General features: G+C 55.6%; 8 protein-coding genes across 8 annotated transcripts; 5 read left to right on the top strand and 3 right to left on the bottom strand.

Annotated features, from left to right (window-relative positions):
- Positions 1-95: 95 nt before the first annotated feature.
- VTN31DRAFT_4322 (uncharacterized protein) lies at positions 96-970 on the top strand (the record flags this gene model as incomplete). The annotated part of the gene is made up of 5 exons (XM_069404698.1): positions 96-101; positions 147-361; positions 415-475; positions 534-791; positions 848-970. The coding sequence occupies 5 exons, from the start codon at positions 96-98 to the stop codon at positions 968-970; spliced, it is 663 nt and encodes a 220-aa protein (XP_069261645.1).
- Positions 971-1,640: 670 nt separating this feature from the next.
- Positions 1,641-3,596, top strand: VTN31DRAFT_4323 (uncharacterized protein; the record flags this gene model as incomplete). Its single annotated transcript, XM_069404699.1, has 2 exons — positions 1,641-3,047; positions 3,114-3,596. The coding sequence occupies 2 exons, from the start codon at positions 1,641-1,643 to the stop codon at positions 3,594-3,596; spliced, it is 1,890 nt and encodes a 629-aa protein (XP_069261646.1).
- A 512-nt stretch (positions 3,597-4,108) lies between these two features.
- Positions 4,109-5,225, bottom strand: VTN31DRAFT_4324 (mitochondrial 54S ribosomal protein mL67; the record flags this gene model as incomplete). The annotated part of the gene is made up of 2 exons (XM_069404700.1): positions 4,109-4,873; positions 4,935-5,225. The coding sequence occupies 2 exons, from the start codon at positions 5,223-5,225 to the stop codon at positions 4,109-4,111; spliced, it is 1,056 nt and encodes a 351-aa protein (XP_069261647.1).
- Positions 5,226-5,532: 307 nt separating this feature from the next.
- VTN31DRAFT_4325 (uncharacterized protein) lies at positions 5,533-7,439 on the top strand (the record flags this gene model as incomplete). Its single annotated transcript, XM_069404701.1, has 2 exons — positions 5,533-5,595; positions 5,655-7,439. 2 exons carry the CDS (start codon positions 5,533-5,535, stop codon positions 7,437-7,439), a joined length of 1,848 nt encoding a protein of 615 aa, XP_069261648.1.
- A 615-nt stretch (positions 7,440-8,054) lies between these two features.
- VTN31DRAFT_4326 (uncharacterized protein) lies at positions 8,055-10,423 on the top strand (the record flags this gene model as incomplete). The annotated part of the gene is made up of 2 exons (XM_069404702.1): positions 8,055-8,151; positions 8,211-10,423. The coding sequence occupies 2 exons, from the start codon at positions 8,055-8,057 to the stop codon at positions 10,421-10,423; spliced, it is 2,310 nt and encodes a 769-aa protein (XP_069261649.1).
- Positions 10,424-13,022: 2,599 nt separating this feature from the next.
- Positions 13,023-13,829, top strand: VTN31DRAFT_4327 (uncharacterized protein; the record flags this gene model as incomplete). The annotated part of the gene is made up of 1 exon (XM_069404703.1): positions 13,023-13,829. One exon carries the CDS (start codon positions 13,023-13,025, stop codon positions 13,827-13,829), a length of 807 nt encoding a protein of 268 aa, XP_069261650.1.
- Positions 13,830-18,861: 5,032 nt separating this feature from the next.
- On the bottom strand, positions 18,862-22,388 carry VTN31DRAFT_4328 (uncharacterized protein; the record flags this gene model as incomplete). The annotated part of the gene is made up of 6 exons (XM_069404704.1): positions 18,862-19,779; positions 19,827-20,113; positions 20,159-20,206; positions 20,278-21,251; positions 21,314-22,160; positions 22,232-22,388. The coding sequence occupies 6 exons, from the start codon at positions 22,386-22,388 to the stop codon at positions 18,862-18,864; spliced, it is 3,231 nt and encodes a 1,076-aa protein (XP_069261651.1).
- Positions 22,389-22,954: 566 nt separating this feature from the next.
- On the bottom strand, positions 22,955-24,094 carry VTN31DRAFT_4329 (uncharacterized protein; the record flags this gene model as incomplete). Its single annotated transcript, XM_069404705.1, has 1 exon — positions 22,955-24,094. The coding sequence occupies one exon, from the start codon at positions 24,092-24,094 to the stop codon at positions 22,955-22,957; it is 1,140 nt and encodes a 379-aa protein (XP_069261652.1).
- Positions 24,095-24,729: the final 635 nt, after the last annotated feature.

The following is a 24,729-nucleotide window of genomic DNA, read 5'->3' on the forward strand; positions in this document are numbered from 1 at the left end:
TCAATAGAGGGTTCAGCAGTGCAGTGTTTGCTGCTGCATGTGGGATTCATAACTAGAGGCGGCTCGAGTTATCTCGTGTGACGACATCGGCCGCCATGAATGTACGCCCCTTGGCCTGTTTATTCGAACGCTGCTGACTGTACCAGATCGTCGAATGGGCCTTTGGGAAACGGCTGACGCCCGCGGAGCGTCTGCGCAAGCACCAGCGAGCCCTGGAGCGAACCCAGCGGGAACTGGATCGCGAACGGATCAAGTTGGAGAATCAGGAGAAGAAGCTGGTGCAGGACATCAAGAAGAGTGCCAAGAATGGCCAGATCGGCGCCTGCAAGATCCAGGCCAAGGACCTGGTCCGGACGCGGAGGTGAGTGCAGCGGGAGTGCTGGATTCAAAGGTCGCTTGCTCATGGTGATGTAGGTATATCCAAAAGTTCTATCAGATGCGTACACAGCTTCAGGCGATTTCGTTGAGGATTCAGGTATGTAGTCCGGCGTAGTTGGGGAGATGCGTTCGGACTCCGGCTGACCGCACTCTAGACGGTGCGCAGTAATGAGCAAATGATGCAATCAATGAAAGGGGCGACGATGCTCCTCGGCAGCATGAACCGGCAGATGAACCTCCCGGCTTTGCAGCGGATTGCGATGGAGTTCGAACGTGAAAACGAGATCATGGAGGAGCGTCAGGAGATCATGGACGATGCCATTGACGAAGCGACGGGCATCGAGGATGAGGAGGAGAGCGAGGAGATTGTCAAGGAGGTGCTCGACGAGATCGGCGTGGACCTTGGCCAGGCGGTTCGTTCTTCAATTTCGTCAAAGATGCATCACAGCGGCGTACTGACTGATTGCAGCTCGGTGAGACACCCTCCGGTCTGCAAAGCCAGAGTGTCAGCGAAGATAAAGTAGCTCAAGCTGTCGGGGGACCTTCTGGGGACGAAGAACTGCAGGCTCGACTGGATAGTCTACGGCGATGACGAGATCTCGAGGATTTGCACAGGGTGATGTGCGGCGTTGGGCGTTGGGGTCTGGATTTTCACGACGGGATGCTGATGTTCATTGTCCATGATTCACGTAGCTGTATCAGCGACTTGACTGGGAATGGCATGCTTCACTGCGATGCTCTGTAATATAAAAATCGAATCTACACCGTCTACACTATTCTGCTCTGATATCCTGTTGGCCCTGGGACTCTGCATTCAGTAGTAGTAGTAGTCCAATCCGGCTGCTGTGCGGTACCCGTGCCGTGCTCCCCGGCAGTTCCATCCTTCCTCCATCTGGCCGGTATTCTCACTTCTCTTCCCCAGTTTACCCTCAAACTACAGTGTTCAATACCCAGTAAGTCCAGTCTGAATTCTTCCTCTGCCCTCTCCGGTGCCGGATGGCTGTGCTGGTCCAGGGACGCATGGCCCCGCCGCAACCGGAATTCCGAGGCTTCATGGCGTCACTGTACAACGACGAATCAGCCGCACTTGTCTGCGTGGACGCTTCAGACTGACTGTTCTGCCCTCGTGGGAACGAATAGTTGCTATAAATCCTGGGTCGAGACCATCCGGCGCTGATCGTGTCGAGAGGTCATATATCGTACTTCTATCCTCCCCGTGGCTTCCGTCAGTCCGTGAATTCCGCCCTTTTCGCAGACCGTGGATGAGCCTGGCGTCGGATCTGTCGTTGTCATCGTCGAAGCTGGCAGGAATCAGGCGTCGCAGTGACGCTTCGCATGGCGGGCTGCTGAACAGAATGTTCGGCTCGTCCAGCCTGGCCAAGGAGAAAGCAGAAACACTGGTGCTGTCATCATCGTCGCCATCATCATCGGCAACCGGCCCAACCGGTCTGACCCTGAACACTGCAAATCTCGGCCTGGCCCGTGACAAGCGTCTCTCGCCGCGATCCGCCTCGTTTTTGCGCAGTCCCGGCGACGACGCGACGACCCCGACGCCCACATCTGCCACCAGCGAGAAGAAACACCGCAGCTTCTCCGTGGCCAAGGCCGCGTCCTTCTTCTATTCCGCCAAAGAGACCCTTCGCTTCTCCCATCGCGACTCGACCCAGTCACCGCATTCGCCGCGCTCCGCCCTCCATAAGCTGGGCAAGATGGATCCCGCGCTGAGCGTCCCGCAGGGCTCGCTGAACAACTCCGCTGGCGAGTCGCGGCCCACCCCGCGGTCGTCGTTTCAGGTTGGCGTTACGGAGGACCGCAATCGAAAATGCCGTCGGACTATGGAGGATACACATGCCTATCTCTACAATTTCATGGGCACTCCGGCACCAGGGAGGAAAGCCTCCCCGACGCCCGACGGCGGCGAGTCGCCAACGGAGTCCGGGAGCAACGCGGACGATTTGACCCATGTCGTGGAGACGGACAATGGCTACTTTGCCATCTTTGATGGCCATGCCGGCACCTTTGCCGCCGAGTGGTGCGGGAAAAAGCTGCATCTGATCCTAGAGGATATCATGCGGCGAAATCCAAACACACCGGTGCCGGAGCTACTAGATCAGGCTTTTACCAGCGTCGACCGAGAGCTGGAGAAGCTGCCATTGAAAAACAGCGGGTGTACCGCCGTTGCTGCCGTGTTGCGCTGGGAAGACCGGATGCCTTCCAGTTCGCAGTCCGCACAGGCTTCCGGGCCTGCGGCGCCGGCGGCTAGCAGTAGTAGCGAGGGTGAATCTAAACAGAATCCAGAGTCACCAGCGCAGAAAGCAACCTTGAATTCGCAGTCGAACGCGGAGTCGAATCCGTCCGCAGTGCCGGCGACACCCATCCGCCAACGGGTCCTCTACACGGCCAACGTGGGCGACGCGCGCATAGTGCTCTGCCGAAACGGCAAGGCGCTGCGACTATCCTACGATCACAAGGGGGGCGACGAGAATGAGGGGCGACGTATTGCCAATGCCGGAGGTTTGATCTTGAACAACCGCGTCAACGGCGTTCTGGCGGTGACGCGGGCGCTGGGAGACGCCTATCTCAAAGACCTAGTCACGGGGCATCCCTACACGACCGAGACGGTCATCCACCCTGATCAAGACGAGTTCTTGATTCTAGCATGCGACGGCGTGAGTGAATCACCGTAGTTCCGAGAATCTCAAACTGAAATAACTCTCTTTTTGTTATGTTTCTAGCTCTGGGACGTTTGCAGCGACCAGGAAGCGGTCGACCTCATTCGCAACATCCCCGACGCGCAGGAAGCATCCAAGGTTCTCGTCGACCACGCCCTGTCGCGGTTCAGCACGGACAACCTGTCTTGCATGGTGGTGCGCTTCCACGCGGACATCATCCGCGACGTGATGGAGCGGCGCCTGGACCTGATTGGCGTCGAGGGCGATCCGCTGTCGAAACGCAAAGGCGGCGTCAGCGAGGCCGACAAGATCGTCGATGACGCCCGCCGCAAACTCGACGCCGCAGCCGCCGACGCAAGCGTCCCCGTCTACCTCGGCCTCAACGCGAAGATTCAGGAAGAGACCATCGACCAGCAGCAGCGGCAACAGACCGAGGAGCCGGAATCCCCTTCTGTTCGGCCCGAGAGGTCTTCTCCTGCCGGTGTCCACCCGCCGATCGGTGAGGCGGCAAGTTTAGCGGAGGAGAAGCCAGCGTCGCCGAAATGACACGCCGTGATTTCGTCGATCTAGAAATATTGGAGGGCGTTGCATTGAAAGGGATTGCTTGTTCTTTCTTTTTATTCTCCCTCTTGCTCTCATGATGTCTTTATTTATTTATTTTTTTTTTATCTCGATCAATGCCTTCCGGGACCTTTTTATTCCGTGACTGTCTTCTCTCTTCCTTTTCGCGGAGAGAGAGAGAGAGCGCGGTCTGTCCTCAATGTCGATTCAACTCCTTTTCTCGCTCAATCACCATCTCCACTGCCGGGGCAATGCGAAACGCCTCCAGATTTTTCTACTCTACTGTGTGTTCCGAAAACTCCTTTTCTTGTTAGAACTATTTTCAGACTTGTTTCCTTGCGTTCGAGAGGCACAGGCGTTGACCATGTCAATTATAGCTGTCGTCGGAATCGAACTCTTTTCTTTTCGTTTATAGTTTAGGATAGAAAAGTCAGATTGACGCCCGTTATATCCCCGCTATTGTACACTCTGGAATATGAGATGATTTTAAGTACAATCTATGATGTGACAGTCTCCGGCTCAGGCTTCTTCTCTTCAAAGGCATCGTTGGCCAACACATCGTTGCCCACCTTCTGGCCCGGCATGATATACTCTCGCGTCAACTCCAGCTCGCCATGCTTGACCCGCTCGGGCCACTTAGCGGCGTAGCGCGCATCATGCAGGTCGGACCACAGGATCTTCACCTCCATCGGGTTGGTGACCTGTTCCTCCGTCGCATCGGCCACCTTGTACTGCACCTCATCGGTGCTGATCAGGTTCTCGAACTGACGGATGCGCTCCGCCGCCTTGGCCGAGACCTCGGCCTCCTTTTGACGGGCGGCGCGCCGGCGCTTGCGCTCCTTGCGCGTTTTGTACTCGCGGTTCGGCTGGCCGAAGCCATTCTTGATCTCTTCCTCCTGGATGTGGAGCACGGCGGCAATGTCGGCGACGCTCGTGGCCTTTTGGTCCATCAAATTACGCGCGCGCTCCTTCTTGTCCAGCAAGGCCCCAATCTTGGGTCTCCATTCGCGTTCGAACTTCTCGGCCTCGAACGGGTCGCGTGGCCGTTTGCGCGCGATCCATTTCTCCGTCACGGTGACCAGCTCGCGCGGCGGGGAGAGTTGGCGTTGCATCGAGAACTCGCGTAGGAGATGGTATGCTCGAAGTCCAACTTTGGCGTCGTCAAAGTGGACAGAGTAGAAGGGGACCCAGACATCCTTGCGGAGTTGCGCGGGGATGCTCTTCTTGCGGTGAAAGATGAGTTGGGAGAGGACGTTGTTTTTCTGCCATGGTCAGCATCTATTACACGAGGGCAAATGAGCAAGGGGGGGGGCACTTCCATACCTCCAAATGTCTTGTCAATGAATACACCACCTGGTTTGTCCGCAGGTTGTTGTAGACGTAGATGTTCTTGCCGTGCGTCAGGCGATTCAATGCCTTTCGCAGCCGGATTCCCTCGAGCTTCTGAAATTCCTTGAACGCATTTGATCCCTGCTGCCGTGGCTTGCCCTGGATAACCATGTTATTCGGCAATGGCGGCCGCCGGACGATATTCCATGATGCGGCGATCTTGCTCGGATCGAGGAGTTTTGTGATCGTCGGCTTCACCGGGGCGGGAGCTGATGAGCTGGCCATGGCGGCCAGGATGACGGCGATTCCCCTTCAAGAATTTCCGATTCACCGTTGAATCAGATGGGTTCGCAGTCGTACGGCCGATTTGATAGCAGCTGGTTGGTTTAGATGGAGAAGAGTAGTGAGGGCGAATTTTGATCTAATCAGCCCCTTACCCAATTGGGTTATGCCGCCCTCCGTCATTCAATTCGCAGCTTCAGCGAGTCAGGCATCTGTCAAACGCCTTCCAGAATGTCCTCTCGGGCCCAGCGCGCTCCGAATGAGCCGTCCAATATCGCGCCGTGCTCGCAATGATCGCTGAGTAGAGGTCATGTCGTCCGCTACAGGCTCGGAGCCTGACAGTCGTCGCGAACGGCCATGGCAGTCGCAATTGGTATTGTTATTGTCTCCTGAGTTTTGAACGAAATCATCCGCTGACAGGAATCTATTTAGAATCGCAAGTTACGCCATCTGCAAGGTATCTCCGTGCGCAACCTCGTCCTCACGCCTCCCACGCGCCCGCGCGGCAAGACCATTGACGAGGATGACATTCCAACCACCCTGAAAACGCCTGATAAACTGCGACAGTCCGAGACACGTGCGCTGCACCATTCGCGTTCATACACAGACCTGAACCATGCGCCGCGCAAAGACCCGCAGGGCTCGGATGATCATCTGGAGCAGTTGCGCCGTCGAAGCACTCTGCCCTGGAGCGCTGCTACCCCTGAGGCCAGACAGGGCAAGCTGGAGGATGTTGTCCGGTCGCGAATGGCGGATACGTGGTTTTCTCTGCATTGCGACGGGGTTGAGGAGCCCGTGTACATTAGCGAAGTAGTTGAGAAGTCTACTAACCCGACCTTTCGATCCTTTGACCTGAACCTCTGCGGCCCCGGCATCTCGCGGCGCGATGAACTGATTGTCAAGCTGTGGGCCAAGTCGGAGGCCATGGCCGAGTATGCCCTGCTAGTCGAGCTCCGGCTGAGTCTACGATCGTTACAATTCCTCGGAAAGACCATCGAGACGTTTCACCAGCCGCTGCCGCCAAACTCCTTCCTCTTTCATTTCGCGGACGGCGTCTATGCCAATCTCACGGATCTTCCTCCGGCCCCTCGGCCATCACCTAACGCTTCTTTTCGTGGGGATGTCCAGAGTACGTCCTCTTACGATGCGCTGATGCGCCTGGCCACATTGGACGAGTGCATCCAGGATGCACTCGCAACCAGAGAGAAGCTGGAGGCGCAGATCAATCAGATTCTCGAAGAGAATCAAAAGAGCTTGGAGGCAATCGACAGAGTGTCCCAGGCGCAGGAAAGAGTCGCGTCTGCGCAGCGCGCCGTCGCCAACGAGAAAAAGCAGCTGAGAAACAAGATCCGGCGTAAAGAAGCACTCATGGCCAGTCTCCAGGCTCGGCGCGAAGCCATGGCTCGCGGCCATCAGACCCAGGAAAGCATAAGCAGTCACCTGCCTGACGCCGAGTCGAAAATGGCGGCGAGCACTTCTCTTCTGGCCAAGGTCCACGACGAGGCCAGTGGGCAGATTCGTCGCATCTGCGAAGACCTGATGAAGATCTACCCTATCGAGCCCATCCCGGGCAAGCCCCTCGCCTTTACCATTGCCGGACTTCCTCTGCCCAACTCGACATTTGACGACATCGACCGCGACACCGTGGCCGCCGCGTTGGGGTACACGGCGCATCTCGTCTACCTCCTGTCCTTTTACCTCTCCGCCCCGATTCCCTATCCGATCAAGCCGTACTCCTCTAGCTCTGTCATCGAAGACCCCGTGTCGGTGTCTCTTCCGCAGCGGACGTTTCCACTGTACCCCGTCAATGTGCAGTACCGCTTTGAATACGGCGTGTTCCTGCTGAACAAGGACATTGAATTCCTCCTGAACCGCCGCGGTGTTCGCGTGCTGGACATCCGCCACACGCTCCCCAATCTCAAGTATCTCCTCTACGTGCTCACCGCGAAAACGACGGAACTGCCGATGCGCAAGGCCGGCGGCATCCGCGGACTGATGGGGCCCGGCGCTGGGCAACGGACTCCGTCCACCCTCTCCCGCCAGAACAGCGAGGATAGTTTTGCTAGCAGCGATATGACGGTGCATTCTCGCAAGATGCCAGATTCCCTCCGGCTCGCGACGACTTCCGCCTCGGGCGCTGACATGCCCAAACCAAAGGATAATCTCTTGAGCCCGGAGCATGCACTGCATCCCCGTGGCTTGGACGGAGCTACTTGATCGTGCTGTACGATAGCGTTTGGTTTTTGAAGATCGATGTATTGCCATGAACTATTGATATTGTCTACATTCTGCATGGCTACCTTACTGTTCTCAACACTGAATTGAGTCCAAGTCCTGTCTGTCATGGAGAGCAGGAACCACCTCTGCTTATCAGATCCATCCAGCCAATCGGACGGTCGGAGATAAGATTTATCACGTGACGGATCTAGAAGTGGAGGACTCGTCTTGGCGTAAGCTTGGCATCGCCTTGGCATCTCCGGGGCTCTTTGCTCGGCTCATCTCATCTCGTAGATGAAGAGGGAGAACTACTAGATTGATCGACAGTTGACTGGACCCTGGCCGATAGACTTTGCTGTACATCGACCCCGATTTGGCTGACCCATCTTGCTGAACCGACACCGACGCCGCAATTGTAGGATTGCTGCCTGGCAAGCGCATTCTCCCAAGTCGTCCCGCGATCTACGAATCCTCCCGCCGCATCGGCGAAACCGCTCATGGCTGATATTCAGACCTGGCCGAGTTGATTGTGTCGGGGTGCGCGCCTCCGCCCCGCGGGAAATTGCGCGAAAAGGTCGCGCAGAGTTATAGTAAAGTGGCTGGGGGGCCAGGACCATGTCGGACCTGGCGCGCCGTCAGTTATGGGCGAGCCCTCCCTCACCGGTCACTCCGATCGATCCGACATGCACGCCGGTTCTGCTTCCTAGCGATGGTGAGTCTGCAACAATCCATGTCCTCTGGCCACTCAGGACTGACAGAGGTGTCTCCTAGGCGTCCTCACCATCAACCGTACCTTTTCAATGACCCTGACCGACAATCTCGTTTACCAACCCCCGTGCACCGGCTCGCCAGAGACCAGACCGTCTGCGATCATCACATCGCGGGACCCGTTCTACTCGTCCGTCTCCCCGCAGCTGTATGCCATTGGGTGCATGACCGTGGTCAGCTACGTGCTGGTCATCATCCTCTTCATTACCCCGCGCACGTTCTACGTCGGAGGGCCAGGAGGGGGCGGGAATTTTCTCGGCCGCCATGGCGTGATCAGCGGCTCGTACCGCGGCAGCTCGTCCGTCGTGGGTGTCGGCGGGCGGCCGTGGCTGCAGAAGGTCGCCGCGGTGCTGGTTGCCTCGTCCCTGACGATCGCGACGGTGGACTCACTCCGCGTGGCGGAGAAACAGTACAATCACGGCTACACGGACTCGGCTGCCATGATTCGGGAGGTGATGAACGGGCTCGAGCTGCGCGTTGTCCGCGTCGTGTCCAGTACGTTTCTGTGGCTGGCGCAGGTGCAGACCCTCATACGGCTGTTCCCGCGACATAAGGAGAAGGTGATGATCAAGTGGGTGGGCTTTGCGCTCATCGTGCTGGATACGACCTTTGCCATTATGGATAATTTTGTGGTGGGCTCCTCCAACACCCATCCGCGGCTCTTCGAGGACGCTATCCCGGCGCTGGCGTACTTGTTCGAGTTGGCTTTGAATCTCCTCTACGCGGCTTGGGTTATTTTTTACTCATTATCGAAGCATCGATTTGCGTTCTTTCATCCGAAGATGCGGAACATTTGTCTGGTGGCGTTGTTGTCATTGAGCGCTGTTCTGATTCCCGTGGTATTCTTCATCCTGGACATCTCTTCTCCAAACGTTTCCGGATGGGGCGAGTATATCCGGTGGGTGGGGTCTACGGCTGCCAGTGTCGTTGTCTGGGAATGGGTCGAACGAATCGAGGCCTTGGAGCGTGACGAGCGCAAAGACGGCATTCTCGGCCGGGAGATTTTCGACGGTGACGAGATGCTCCAGGTCACTCCATCGGAAGAAGTCGACTGGCCTCGACCGGCCGGCAGCCGGGGTGGCCACGACGGTGGCCGCGGCACGGGCGCAACGTGGGGAGGCGTCATGGGTCTGCACCGGCGACAGCTGCGTCGGGCGCAGGGTGCCCATCGTACAAGTCGTCAGGCAGCGCACGACCACCCACACGAACCGGGAACCTCGATGGAGCGCCTCTCCGTCCCGCCAGCGGCAGCGTCACCCGTCAGCCGTGCGGATACCTCCAGCGTGGCCAGCACGGTGTACTACGTGCGCTACCACACCATCACAAGCCCAACGCCGCCGATCGACAGCGGCGCAGTCGACCACCACCATCATCCACACGAGCCGACTTCATCTTCGGATGGAGAGGACAAGGAAATCACGCAAGTCGTCACCGGCGATCATTCTAATGCCGACCGCCCTTCTGGACTCCCGACGCAGGGCCGCTGGTGGCTCGCAGCCGCCAATTTCTTTACCCGCCGGCGCACCTCTCCGCCGCAGGAAGTCGCGAACGCACAAGAACGGACCCAGAGCCAAGAACTTCAGAATGCACATCCACACCAGGACCAGGCCCGTGCGTCCAATGACACTAATGATGATGATGATGATGATTCCGACGACGGCTTCAGCGAGAAACAAGCGGACGGCAGGGGATCTCGCTCAGCGAAGCTGTTTGGCGGTATCCTCCGTCTGCACTGGCGCAGCGGCGGCTCCTCCAGCAAACGTACCCCAAAGGAGCTGCCCGTCACGGTGATCCCACCCCGGGAGCGACCACGGCCAACATGGTCGTCGCCTGCGCCTGCTGCGCATCGCTCGACCCGTCCTCCTCGTCAGTCCGGAGAAGAAGAGGCTGCTCCCCTGCCGTCACCGGCCCCAGGCACCGTCGTCAGGCCTCCTTTGACGCAACCACAACAACAAGCTGGCCGATCAATATCATGGGATGACGGCGGCCAGGTTGCGGGTGCGGGCCCATCGTCATTGCGGCGGCGCGATTCCGAGACTGCTGCCGTTCCCGCAACAGCAATGACCGAGGACCAATCCTCCTCCCCGCGCGATACTATTACCACCGCTACTGCTTCTCCTTCTGCTTTCCAAGGGCCTGCTCCATCGCACTTGTCGGGCCGCGATGAGGAGCCGGACTTGGAGGCTGGTTTAGGGCACCGTGTTGGTGTTCCGTGAGCAATACTCCCTTTTGTATAGCTTCGTGTTGGATTCGCATTGCGAGGCGTTTTCGGGCTGGTTGGGTTTGGTTGGGCTTCGCGTGTATTATAGTATATACCCATATGTTGGGCTGGAGTGGAGTTTTTTGGTGTACAGTATCTGGGAGAGAAAATGTTGGGTACAGTAGTCTAGATGAAAGGGTTGCATCTATCGTGATATAGATTTAACCTAGCAAACTTGCCCTTACTTGTACATGATTGAGAAACGATGTTGAAACTGTATTTATTCATACAGCCTTCAGTAAAGATCAAAAAGGGGACGCTTCCTTGGAAGGCATGTTCAACGAAGAGAAATCCATCTCAACGGATTGTTTTCCGCTAAGGCGATTCATCAAATGTCATAGCCAGTAGGTATACACATTCCAACGGTGATTGATATATCATCTATGATAAATAATCTACAGTCCGACTGAATCATACTTCTCACTCCTCCACCATATCGAAATCCCAAGGCAACACCTCACACCTGAGGTCGCGATACCTCCGCGCAATCGCGGCCTCGTCGGACAACAGCACCGTCTTCCCGTCCCTTCGACTACTGAAATATTTCTGAAAGTCTTTTCGGTGAGCTGTTCCCGCGCCGCGGCGGCATCCCGCCGATTGACCTCGACCTCGGCTTCGCGGCGTTGACTGCCTTCGGCCATTTCTCTCGCGCATCTTCGATGGACGGGGTCGGCGGTTTCGAGGGATTTCCGGAAGCGCTGCTCTTCGCAGCCACTATGATAGATTTCGACGAGAGTCTGGGAGGACAAACTGAGCCATACGGCATTCAAATGGAATCGGGTGCGGAGGGAGGGGGAGGAGAAAGGGAGTTAACCTTCACCTGGGAGTACAGCTTCTTGATTTTCTCCCATTAGTGCATTGCGATGTAGCAGTTTCCAGTTCTTCATGGGCACCGGAATCCCCTTCACCTTTGCTGCGTCTGACTGATGCCATTCTCGCAGTGCATGAGGGATGTCATCCGCAAAGAAAATCTCGTCAATTGATCCCTCGATATCGCTTTTAGTGTAGTCAACCTGTCATTTCATTCATCGAAGAAAAAGGAGATCCCAAGAGAGGTGTACAGGAGTTGATTCACGTCGAGGTTCAATGCCATTTTATCATTAGAACTTCATAGTAGTACTTCTAGTAACTACTATGCTCTGGAATGAGAGTGAGGTCAGGTTTTTGCCATTGATCTCCGCCGCTGCCGGATCATTCCTGGCCAAAGACCAAACGGTTCGGGAGTATCCACGCCTATATACCGCCCTTGGACTCAAAAACTCGACTAGAGAGCCGAATGGCACAAAACACAATGTAGTGTTCTAGCACACACCAAAGACACGCAGAGGGGCGGTAGCACTGTCGTCCAGCAAGGAAGGAGCAGATGAAAATGCAATTCCGTATCTCACTTGATCCATGCTCCCTTGGGACTTGTGTTTGGGTGAAAGATAACACCACAAAACGGAACGGACACGCAGCTGACACAGGAACTAGTAGCGTAACCCGGACAGAGGAAGATGAAGCACGGACGAAACAGCTACTTGAACCGGCGGCTATAATAATAGAGTCAAACCCATGATGCAAGATACTGTACAGTGATGCCGTCAGGCGCTAAGTGCGCCGAAATTTAGCCGAACTTCTGGAATGATCGGGCCGACTACCTACGAACTAAATACAATCGTCCTCGTTGCAGCTATGAGCCGCTGAAATTGATGAGGATGCAATCACTACAAGCTCTCATCAGCACCTGTTATCAGCACTGGTTGTGGCTTGGTCCCTAGTACATAGCATTTCACAAGGGTGAGGAAGCTAGGGTTACATAGCCCACGTGATACATGGTGCTCTCCAGGAGTGATGAGGTAACAGGGAACCAACTGCCATAAACCGAAGCAAGGTTATCCTTTGCCTACGTCCTATGAGTGTAGACTACAGGAATCGCGGAGATATGCCTATCCGAAGAGGGTGAATGTTGGAGAGAAAGGCTCGACTTTTCAAGAATCGTACGTACCTACTAGTACCTAAGTAACTCTACCTAGATGCAGACAGATACCCTCTAATGGGCTGCTCAACCCTGGCGAACAACGTTTATTTGATTGAAGAATCCTTGGAGTTTTGGACACGGTATCAAGTACTACTGGTTAGTGCTCCCAATGTGTTCATGTGCATAACTGCTGTAAGAGTTGGCGAATTCAAGGACTGAGCCGTATGGTGATGTGTTCCGTTTGACCATGCGCCCGTTTACTCCGTCGGATAGTCAGTCGTAGCGACCCCATCGAGCGACAGAGCAACAGTTCAACTTCGTCGGACGATTCTTCGGTCGAAACGCGTAAAAGTACCTACCAGATCTGGTAAAATGGTGCATTCGGACGAGGAACGAATTTCGTCCGACAGCCCTAACCTTCCTAATATGGAAACACTTCGTCGATGCAACGCGACCGCGATGGACGATGTGAGAGGCACTTGATCGACATAAAAGGCTCGGGTAGTCGTCGTAGAAGCGTGGTAAAGTTGTCAAAGTTTTTGGATCGATAGCCTGGAATCCAATTGCTCAAGTTCATCGGCTCAATTGGCTCACGATGTCTCCTTTGCAACTGAAGTACGTGAACAAGCTTGCGGGCCGTCGCATCCTCATCTTCGGCGGCACGTCCGGCATCGGGTTCGCCGTCGCAGAAGCGGCCCTTGAGCATGGCGCCACGGTGATCCTCTCCAGCTCGAAGCCCGAACGCGTCGAGAACGCCATCCAGCGGCTCAAGGATGCCTACCCGGATCCAGACTACCACGCGCGCACCACTGGCTACCCCTGCGACCTGGCCGTCGCCGAGAAGCTGGAGGAGAATCTCCGCCCCTTGTTCGACCAGGCCACGGAGAACCGCACCGCGCTGCTCGATCACATCGTCTTCACAGCCGGCAACTGGGTCAAGTTCTCGACCCTGGAAGATCTGTCTCTTGAATACATCCAGAACGTCGGCAACGTGCGCTACCTCGCGCCGTTGTTCATTGCCAAGCTGGCGCGCAGTTACTTGAAGGTTGCCGATACGTCGTCGATCACGCTGACCTCCAGCGGCACGCACTTCCGGCCGCCGTCGCAGTGGACCGCGATCTGCGGGTTTTTGGCGGGCCTGGAGGGTGTCACGCGCAGCTTGGCGGTTGAGCTGGCGCCCATTCGGGTGAACACGATCTATCCGGGATCCATCAAGACGGAGCTCTTTGACGGGTGGCCCCAGGACAAGTTGCCGGAGTTGCTGGAGAAGTGGGCGTCGCAGACTCTGCTCAACAGGATCGGTCGGCCGGAAGAGGTGGCTGAGGCGTACGTGTATGCGATGAAGGATAGCTTTGCGACTGGGACTTTGATTACGTCGGATGGAGGGAAGATAATCAAGTGATGCTGCGTTGATTCGCTTGCGCATCGGTATGAACTGTTTGCATGTCCATCGAGCATGGGTACTCCGGACTACTCGGTACATACCTAGGGAGTCGGTACACTTTGGAATTGAAATCAGGTTTTTTCTGCTAGCACAATCGATCAGTTATGCTGGTTATGCACAGGCATAAGCGTTAGTTATGCGGTGTATGCAGTTCCTATTTGTCAATCTCTTCTCCGATTGGCAGTTGTGAAATGTACTTGACGATCCCGAATATTCCTTGCCCATTTGATTGGCTAGGCCCGGGAAACCACGTGCATGCTAGCCGTCTTGGGTTCCCCTTGGCAGCCGCATCGGAATCGGACCGCACATCCCCGCTGATTCGAAGAGTGCGGATGAAACAACCACAAGAGGGATTGGACTCCGAACTCCGGCTAGCAGTTACTCGTAAGTCGTACGTAGTATTAGTCTACTCCGTCGAATCTATACGGAGTACTCTACAATATCAAACTGATGCCATTGCAGGTTGGGTCGATGGCGCAGTGCCTGCATGAATTCCATGAAACTAAGCGTTTTAGACTTTCGTACTCCTCATGCCGAGGTAACTATACAAACCGCCAGTGCCATGACAAGAACTTGGAGATCTGTCAGGACTCCAAGGATTCGTAAGGTTAATCTCAAGGTTGGCCCAAACATCAACACAAACCGCGAAGTCTCGTTTATGATCTCCGTGCGAAAAGTGCAGAGCAATCAACCATGGGCATATCGTCACTTGCAAGTAAGTTACTCCATACTGTACTCGAGTTAACAAAGACTTGGAGGAGAGCCTCGGAGAGATTCTTGATTGGCTCGGGGGCAATTGATCTTGGCATGTGTACTCCGTATTCCGTCCGTATTGAACGGATTACGAAGTACGAGTACTGTTGGAATTTACGGGTGTTACAGACGGTGTTTTACGAGCATTACGGGTTGGATACATGGCACCGGTCATGTGATATTCGCTTAAAAGGACACACAAACTCTTCCTGTGTGGCTTAGTTTTTTTTTCGTTATAGAGGTCAATGACACATACACCCTGCAAGCCACCTGCAATCAGATACCATTCGTGTTTGTCGAGAAGATTACACGTCGTTACCGTCTTCTGTTACCTTGTTGTTGTGGATTTCGTACAAGTACATACGAAGTATTGCGTATCATGGTATGTAACTGTTGGATGTAGTGCTTAGTCAGCACTCGCTTAGGCTTGTCCAGCTCTTGTGCAGTCCACCATTCGGGGGCTTTATTCTCTTGGTGGTTCTCTACATGTATCTAGGTCATTAGTCATCCATAGATTCATACATTCATTCGGACGTCTAACGGATGGGGTTATTGACTTGCAAATTTTTCAAAACTCTACAATATTAGAGCCCAATTGCTCCAATACGCCAAAACGAGTGCATAAATGATGATTGAATTAACAAATCGAGACCGCAAGCATAGTCGTTCGTAGCCTCGAGGCTCTCAGTTCAAGAGCTGCCCAAGATTCAGGTTGATTAACCTTGGGCTTAGGATGGCCTGAAAGCTGAAACTCCAATACTCCGTACGAGTACTCGTACTGTACTCGTAACAAGGAAACCGCCGATTGCCGATGGTCAAACGAGCGAGTTGCCAAAAACGGTTAGTCAGGTGACCTTGATGACGAATGACACGTTTCGGAGACGCTCCGAGGGACCCAGCGGGCCTGGATTCCCTGGAAGGGGACTCAGTCACTCTAGGCTACTACTACCATAAGGAGGGAGTGTTCGATTAATGATTTTGAATCACTTGGAGGAATCGGGCGATCCCACACTGCGGAGAGAAATCAATGAAGATGAAATAGAAGTTCTCAAATGACGCAGGCCGCAGCAAATCATGGCGGCGGTCAATGGGAACTTGCCCCGGAACTTCATGTTCGAGAGCATGCCCAACAGCGGGTTTGAGCCAGGCCGGCCACAGCAACCGATAGTAGGCCTGACAGCGCTGCCGCTGAACATTATTGCGCAGATTGTGGCTAATGTAAGTGTGTTTGGGAACTCATTATGGCGTCTTCTGGTCGCTGAGATGCGTATAGGTCGAAGATCCCGCCGACCTGGCTCGCCTCTGCCGAACATGCCGCGCGCTGCACTACATGGCGCTGCCGCAGCTCTATCGCGACATCACGCTGTGCTCGTACGACCGGATTCGGTTCCGCAATGATCAGCCGGAGGGCTGGGGCAGCGCCAGCCCGTTTTCCATGGGCCTGAATACCCTGATCACTCGGCCGTATGCGACCCTGGTACGCAGCATCACCCTGAAAGGCGAGTGGAAGGAGCCGGAACTGGAGGAACTCGCGCGGTTCGGACGCGTGCCGGACTCTTCCATGATGCTAAACATCGCGGTGCGTGCGGCGATCGATCGCATGACGAATCTGGAGAGCTTTCGCTGGGAGCTGAACACCAAACTGCTCGAGACCGTCTACGTGGGCCTGGCCCAGTTGCCACGGCTGCAACATCTATGGATTCGATTCCCCTCGAGTCGTCACCCCCGGCCGCTGATCATGTTGCCGCCAATGCCGCATCTGCGCTCGTTGGCGGTCACGCATATCGATCCGCTCTGCTATCCGGACGACATCTCGACCATCTTGGCCCGGAGCCGCAACCTCCGCGAGTTGACCCTACACTGGTCGCGGAGGATGCGCGAGGAGCAGGAACCAAGCGTAGTCATGCACGATTATTTTCGAAGGTGCATCCTTGATAAGTCCCCGCTCAAACTGAAGAAGATGTCCCTGTACAACCTCTACGCACGGCATTCCGACGACGTCCATGAGGCGGTTGACCTGTCGGAATTGGAAGAGTTTGTCGCCCTCAGTGGATCGTCCTTTGATGACGGATCCCACGCGAGTTTTGTCGATCGGTCATGGCGGAAGGTGCCACCGCCCTCCAAGATGAACACGACCAAAGGATCGGTGCGGTCGATCCGCCACGATTCCATGCCCAAGGAGTTCTTCGAGTACTTGACGGACTTTGAAGGATTGGAGAAACTATACTTTGTCAACCCGATGCGCACGCCGATCGACCAACTGAACAATCCGCGGTTGTACGAAGCATCGTCGCAAATCGATTGGTCACCTGCAGCTGGCGGGGATCATCAACTGGTCCATGCGTCTTCGAATCCGCATTTGATGAACCATATCCTTCAGATGCGGGATCAGTACTTTGGGCAGATACTCGCCAAACACGGCGCGACCCTGAAGCATCTCCTGCTACCCTCCCGATGGCCGCTGTCCGGACAGATGATTGCGCGTTTAGTCCGCAGCTGTCCCAACCTTAAGCAACTGGCGATTGCAACCGAGTCCGATGGGTTGCACACATGTCAACTTCTGATCCCGTTCCTCGGCAATCTCACCGCAATGCGCGTGATGCTCCCTGTAACGGAGAAAGCCCGCGAATGCAACGGAGTGTACCCGTCCCATGCGGATCTCCTCAACGATCCATTCGTTGAGGACCGACTCTCCAAGTTCTTTGGGGATCAGTGCACGGCTAACCTGCAAGTTGTCGGGTTCGGATGCAGGGCATGGGCCTTGGGTAAATTTTACACGGTCCCGGTGGATGACTCAACAGGGTTAGCAGAATCTGAAGACAGCTCACAATCCAGCCCCGCGACGGGCAGCAGCCATGCGCAGACGGCGGCGTCCACCAACACCACCACCGCCACTGGCTGCGACAGCCCCGGCTGGACCGTCACCCACCTGCCACAATGTTCAAACTCCACAAGGTATCAAAGAGATTGGACGTCGGATGCGCCCCAAGCTCCTCCTCACTCCACGACTGTCAACGGCACCGTTCCGCGATCCAGCTTGGGCAAACGTCCCCGACGATCCTCCCCGTCATGGCCGTCGCCGACGTCCCTCTCCCCAGCGGTGGCTTTCTGCGCCCAGCAACCAGCACCACCTGTCCACGCGGACGACCCGCACGAGGTGATCGAGACGCTGCCTGGGGGCAGAAAGGTCGCGTGGCGGCGACAGGTTCGCCGGATAGGATGGGAGGAGTTGAAGCAGTGGGAGATATGGGGTTTAGATACCCATGAGTTATGTATTTTTTTTTTCCCCTCTTCCTCTCTCTCCGTCGCCGACGTCCCTCTCCCCAGCGGTGGCTTTCTGCGCCCAGCAACCAGCACCACCTGTCCACGCGGACGACCCGCACGAGGTGATCGAGACGCTGCCTGGGGGCAGAAAGGTCGCGTGGCGGCGACAGGTTCGCCGGATAGGATGGGAGGAGTTGAAGCAGTGGGAGATATGGGGTTTAGATACCCATGAGTTATGATTTTTTTTTTCCCTTCTCCTCTCTTCGTCTCTCCTCTCCCTCTCCATCTTTTGATAGTTTTTTTTTGTTTTTTTTAACTAGTCACGGTCTGGCGTTCAGGGGGAAAGGGGGCTCAGGTTCGCGGTAAGATGAAAAGTTTGTGTGCGCATTTGGGATATACAGGGTGGCGGGACAAAAAGAGAAACATCCTGGAGAAGAGGAGTAGTTATGTTACTGTTGATATAATTTTTTTTTTCTGGCATGGCAATGAATCTACTTCATCAAACAAATACTTATATCATGCTAAAGTTGCGAATGCGATAGAATGGTAATTGTGGATAAAAAAACCAATGCGCGTGTACATATTGTTGAATTATGGCAGGTTATGCAAGCATGTCCCAAGTATCAGAGGAAATAGATGCCGACAGTAAAAGACTGATGTCGAGTTTTCTGACCATCTATGTGGGTGGGAGTGACCTTGATTGATGTACATCGTTTAGATCAACGAAACAGAAGGGACAAAGAAAGGGAATGATGAACAACAAAGTGAGAAAGGTACCCAAAGAGTGATTGCGATTCATCAGATAATCAACATTCATACAGTGCCGGAAAGATCCATCCTATCCTTACGACTTATGAACCGACACAAGATAGAAGAATACGAAAAAAAAAAAAAAAAAAAAAAGGAAAACAAATTCCAATCCCATGCGCCCATAACCCATCAACCAACCCAAAGACCGCCAGCATTCAATCCATCAGAGATACCCATTATTTTGACCCTGACCTTCATTCGTAGCGGCATTATTAGCATTGGTATTCGATGAGTGACCGTTCTGATGAGTGGAAGAGGTGGAATTTCCTCCGGAATTCCCTGCCGCCGCCGTTGCTGTAGTCGTTGACGAAGAACCCCCGCCCGGATGATCCTGCTGCTCATTCAGCAGCACCTCGAGCATATCCAATTCGCCGACCATCGGTCCCGCACCGCCGAGGCCTGTGTCCACGCCCACGGTGGCGCTGTTGAAGAACTGGTCGAGCGGCAGCGCGAACCAGTCCGGCAAACCACCCTCGGGCACATTGTGGGTGATGCTGGCCGGGTCGTCGGTGTTGGGGGTCGCCGTGGATGACGCGGCGTTGTTCGGCGTGGGTGGAGAAGTTCGGTTCTCGTTGGCAGTCGTGGACGTCGGGGAGTGGTTATTGTTGATGGTGGTCGTCGTCGCGGTGTCGTAGAAGTTGTAGTAGACTGACGGCGGTGGCGGCATGAATGAGGCCGTCGAGGCTGTGATTGTGCTCGAGTTGATGGGCTGCGCCGGGATCGACGCCAGCGGGTCGTTGCCCGCGTTCGGATTGGCCTCAGATGATGATGTTGGAGGCTGGTTATGGTACAGTGTTGTCCAGGATCGACTGCCGCCGACACCATCTTTGAGACGCGGCGAGGTCACCCGCGAGTTATCTGCAGACGTCCGGTCATTCGCGTCGCTGTCCACCGTTCGGTCTGTCGGGGCAAACCGCAGGAACCGCGTGCGGATGTTGGTCGTCAGCAACTCGAGGAGTCGTGAAATGGTGTTGCTGAGATGGACGTCATCCACGACGCACGTCCGCAGGGCTTCGATGGTGCGGTCTTGCAGGTCCAGTGAGATTCGAACGTCGTCTTCGGTTGCTCCGAGGGTGAAAGTCTGGTCGAATTAGTTGTTGTCTCCAATTCTGTGTGCGGCTTACTTGCCTTGAGGATAAAAATCATGCCGGAAAGAATTCGGAAAAAAGTCCGCACCGGACAGTGCTTGAGATGATCGCCAGGCACCAGGCCTTCCAGCACGGTCTGCAATATCTTGCGCGACGCATCAACCACCTCCTGAATGTACTTTTCATTAACACGGTACAGTTCCATCAGCACACGCAGGGAATTGATCGATGATGGATTGCCCGGCCCAGGTCGGTTCGCCGGGTCGTTGTTCATTGTAGTCCAACGCTCGACGACGGCTTGCAACGCAAGACAGTTGACGTAGACACCTGGATTCATCAGCCAGGCTCCCCACAGGTGATCGGACAACTTACGGGTATACTCATATTCAATCGTCAAAATCTGCCGCATTTGCGGCCGTACTGCAACTCATTAGCACAGTCCACTCACAAACCAAAAAAAAAAAAAAAAAAAAAAAAAAAAAAAACTCAACATGGTGCACTGTCCAACCGAGTCTTGAAGTCTCTTAGAGCAGGACTAAACTCTGCAATCCGTTGCTTGTACATTCCCGTCCTGATCAACTCCGAAGTTTGCTCCTTGGAAGCAAAAAGGAGGTGATTGCTCTGATACATGATCCACGAGATGGCCAACCAGAACTCCTGCATCTGGTCAATCGACGCATCCGCCTCGGATGTGTTGTACGGTTCGACTGGGTTGATGTCATGGCTCCATTGAGGGAGCGGCAGCATGGACGGAATCCCTAGACGGCCACTGCTCTGCGTGACGTAGACCAAGATCAGCCGACGAACACGCCGCTTGCGAGCCTGCTCGGTCTGCGACTCGTTGCCCGACGGGGCCTTGTCGTCAAAGACACCCAACTCGAATGCCAATGCCTGAGCGGTGCTGAGGAGCATCCATGACATGCGGTCGGATCGCCACGTAGGCTCGAGCCATTTCTGGAATGCCAGACGACCCTCAAGTCCGCTATTGGAACCCTTCGAGTCGCCCTCGCCATCGCGCTGCGACGGAAGCAGGGCATCGGCGTCTAATAGCGTATTCTCGTCATCGCCTGGCGGAAAGTGAAGATTGCGCGGATGCCAGTCCGTCAGAATCAGCAACGCCTCCACTGTCCCTAGCGAGCGCAAGTGACCTCGGTGTTGCGCCGGATTCGAGTACGCGCGGAGATCCAGTGACCGCGGCGTGCTCGTCGTGTACGAGTTGCCGGCGAACTTTTCCTGGCCCCAGAACAGACGCTCGATCATGCCGCGCAAGTACGCCCAGAGCCGATCGTGGATGTAGTACCCGCGAGTATGCGCGCCATCGCCTTTGGGCAGCATGTGCCGAGACGCGGTCGTCAGCATCGTCACGGCCAGCACGGGCTCATCCGTCAGGAGCATGCGATGCGTCGAGGGAGGAGAAAAGTCGGGAATGACAATGGGGCTCAATGGTGCCAGATGCTCATAGTAGCTATCCATCGTGTCAGCAAATAAAAAACCTTTCACACGACCGCAGAAGAGGTATAAACTTACTAGGCAATATAGGCCATAGCCTCCTCGACCGTCAACCATCCCGCACGGACGAACCGCAGACGCGACCACGCCTTGACCGCATCCAGATACCCAGGGTCTTGCAGCTCAGGGGCAATGACGGACTTTTGTCGGGACTCCGCCGGCTGCTGCTGTTGCTGTGATTCCGTCGATGTCGAGCGGGGCGGCTTCGGGGCCGCGCTACGGCTGTGCTGCGACGTTGTACTGGCCGCCGTTATGGGCTGGCCATACGATGACGGTTGTCGCACGCCGTTGCCCACCCCTTGGCGGTTCAGATCCTCCGTCCTGCCCGCCGCTTCCGACAGCAGATGCAGCGCATCGTGGGAGTTGCTGATGGTCGGCGACAGCAAATCCGCTGCTGTCTTGTTCATCACGTGCGACCTGTGCTCGAGGAATGCTCTTCCCTGTGCTAGATATGACCGAGCGCTGCTCCTGACGTCGGAGTAGAGCGGAGAAGGCGACGGATGAGGTGAAAATTGATCCTTTCCCGGTTTCTGCGAGGTAGGCTTGTACGATGGCGCTGACGAAGGCGGAGGCGGCGGCCACTGGGACGTGGTTGCACTCGGATTTACCGTCGCCGTTGCCGGCGAATTGTCGGCTCCGTAGGGCGCGCGGCGAGGATCGTTGCTGTAAGGCGAGTCCTGCGATGTACTCCCGTCGGCGCCGTCGTTGTAGACGACCTCGCCGACCATCATCCGCTTGTCGCGGCGTAAACTCTCGTCGACCTCCCGATCAGTCGGCTTGCGTTTGCGCCGAGTCGCGGAGAATTCGCATCTCTTGCTTTCACGCCGGCAGCGGACGCAGGGAGGAGGACGGGGGTTATCAACGCCTACAATCGCATCATCAGCCTATCTTCAAATTTTCTCTTTCCATTTTACTCTTTTATTAGATTGCGCATACTGCCCAAATCGCATTTGACCTTGCGCTTCCGACACGGATCACAGGCCTGGTAGCCCCGGCGATGCTGAGGCGGCGCAGGCGACTCCGGTCTCGGGGCAGGAGTGCTGCTGTCGGGGTAACCAGGCCTGGGAGCCAGTACGCTCCGAGGCTCCATCATTATTAATTCGGATTAGGTATCGCAATCGCCTCCCGTCGGGGGGCAAACAATGATAGCGGGCGGGTTCCTTAGGGCTTGTGGCGAGCGAGAAGAGCCGAAGCAAAGCGAGCGGCCGGATCGAACTAGTTCAGACTGCGGGTCCGCTCATGCGCCGAGCACGGGGCCACTCATCATGCAGTGGTATGATGCCGGTCCGATGGCGTCTAGCAAACACTGAATGCGACAGGTGAAGCTGGTGGAATCGGCAGGCCGAAGTGCAACACAGCGCCAGACCGGACGCTCTTCTCGGGGGTGTCTCAATCTAAACGTTAGGCTCGGTTAAATGCGGGGTTTCCGTCGGGGGGCTTGGCTGATTACTAAGATAGGTTAAGCTTTCGTGCCTTAGGCATCAACTAACTATGCACATAACATTAGGCTCTACAGGAGATCAAGGGAAGCAAGATAAGCCACCAGCCATTGGGAATCATCAACGGAAGGACTGAAGGGATTGTCGACAAAATAGAACATATGGGTATAACAAACATCAACTTCATACAAGAATTGTACAGTAGTTCAGGCCGACATCATCAATTGCTCGTCGGATACACCATCTGCTCGGGCACCGCATATGGTCGCATCATGGTCGACACCGCCATTTGGGCGGTTTCTGCTCGCGTCTCCTCGCGAATCCGAATCTCGCGCTCGTCGCGGATCAGTGTGCAGCAGGTGCAATATGTTGCATGTAGACAGTCCGAGACGATGTCGCCCTCGATATCGTATGCTTTGCGAGTCCGCGTATGCTGGATCGTGGCGAGCAGCCATTGCCACCCGCACAGCAACGCCATAGCGACGCAGGACCCATTGCATTTTTCGTAGCCCAGCATATTCGTCGGGTCTTCCCGTCGGGACTTGCGAGCCAGCCGGTACTGCGTTCGGCCGTAGAGCATGCACGGGCAGGCAAGCCCCAAACAACACGTGCCTGGGTTCGGGGAGCAGTCGCAGAGCCCCGTGCTCCAGGTGCCGCCTTGAATCACCAGGTCCGGATGGGTGACCTGGCCTGGGGCATGGTCCGGAAAGGGCCCCGAGGTATTACTACGGTTGTGCTGGTTCCCGCTCTGATTTGTCCAGGGCCGTCCCATTCCCGCCGTCGGCCGTCGCGTCGACTGCAACGGGTTAATGTCCGGCTGTATCGAGATGGGCTGGACACTAGTCGGAGCGGATGGCCTCGATTGTTCTTTGTTGTCCGGCGGTGGTGAAGACGATTGCGACGGCGGCAATGGCTGCTGCAGCGGCTGTGCGGACCCTACGGGCTCGAGTCGCGGCGAACCTTGTCGGTGGACATACGGCGCCGAGAAGGCCGGATGCTGAGCCGTTAGATCGACTTCACTGGTGGACCCGAAGCTGATGATCGACTGCTGTCGGAGCTGTCGTGCAAGCTCAATCTCTCGGGCAACCGGGTCGGCGGCTTTCTCCGGATCCGTACTCGTAGGACGTTCATGTTCGGGTTTGTGGTCGGCACCATCGGCCTTGCTGCCGTCGCCGCCAGCGTTGCCATCGCGGTTGCCGGTCGTCGTTGTCGTTGTCATCGTCGTCGTCGTCGGCAATGGTGGCACTGTGTCTCGGGATCCCCCTTCGAACTCGATCGGCGTCTGCACAAAGGAGTAGGCATTCTGCCCGCGGGCGGTTGTGTCCACCCGCGGCTGCGGGGGTCCGGCGTTCGTGGGCATGGCTCCGAGGTGCCAGCTTGCCGAGGGTGGCACGCGCGATGGACCCTTGTAGCCGTCGTTCCTCTCGAATGTGAACGACTCGCGACCCCTACCGTATCAGATCAGAAGATTGTGGCCAAAAGATGGCGGGCTGTATCAAAGAGACAAGAATGCCTTGATAGATGGCCGCGGCCTCCCCAACGCCAACGGGCCACTCCCCGTTCCCCCAGAATGGATATGACACCCTTTTTTCCTCTCCAAGCTCCCAAGATCAACCGACACTGCGAACACCATCCTCTCTGCAGCTCTGATTTGACAACGCCCCCCTGTTTAGGTTTATTTTGTCCCCGCAAGGGCCCCATTATTCGCGAGGGTGTTTTTTCTGATAATTTGATCCGATACGTCCGGGAGAAACAAAACGGCCAGAAGAACCGACAGGCTAAGGGCTGTGGGTTTGTGACAACTCGAGATCCCCGCTGTAGAGCATGCAGGGATCATGGATGCGCAGTCCCCAAATGTGAAGCCAAGAGACGATGATCGAGCGGTGCATGTCGCTATCTGCTGCCGTCGTCCGGCTCTGGCCAATCACATTGTCAGATCACCAAGGAAGCACAGCCCGCTGTGACAAGGCATTGAAGGAGCGGAAGACTCGAAAA

Source organism: Thermomyces dupontii (assembly GCF_041956625.1).
Source record: "Thermomyces dupontii strain NRRL 2155 unplaced genomic scaffold VTN31scaffold_3, whole genome shotgun sequence".
Lineage (NCBI taxonomy): Eukaryota > Fungi > Ascomycota > Eurotiomycetes > Eurotiales > Trichocomaceae > Thermomyces > Thermomyces dupontii.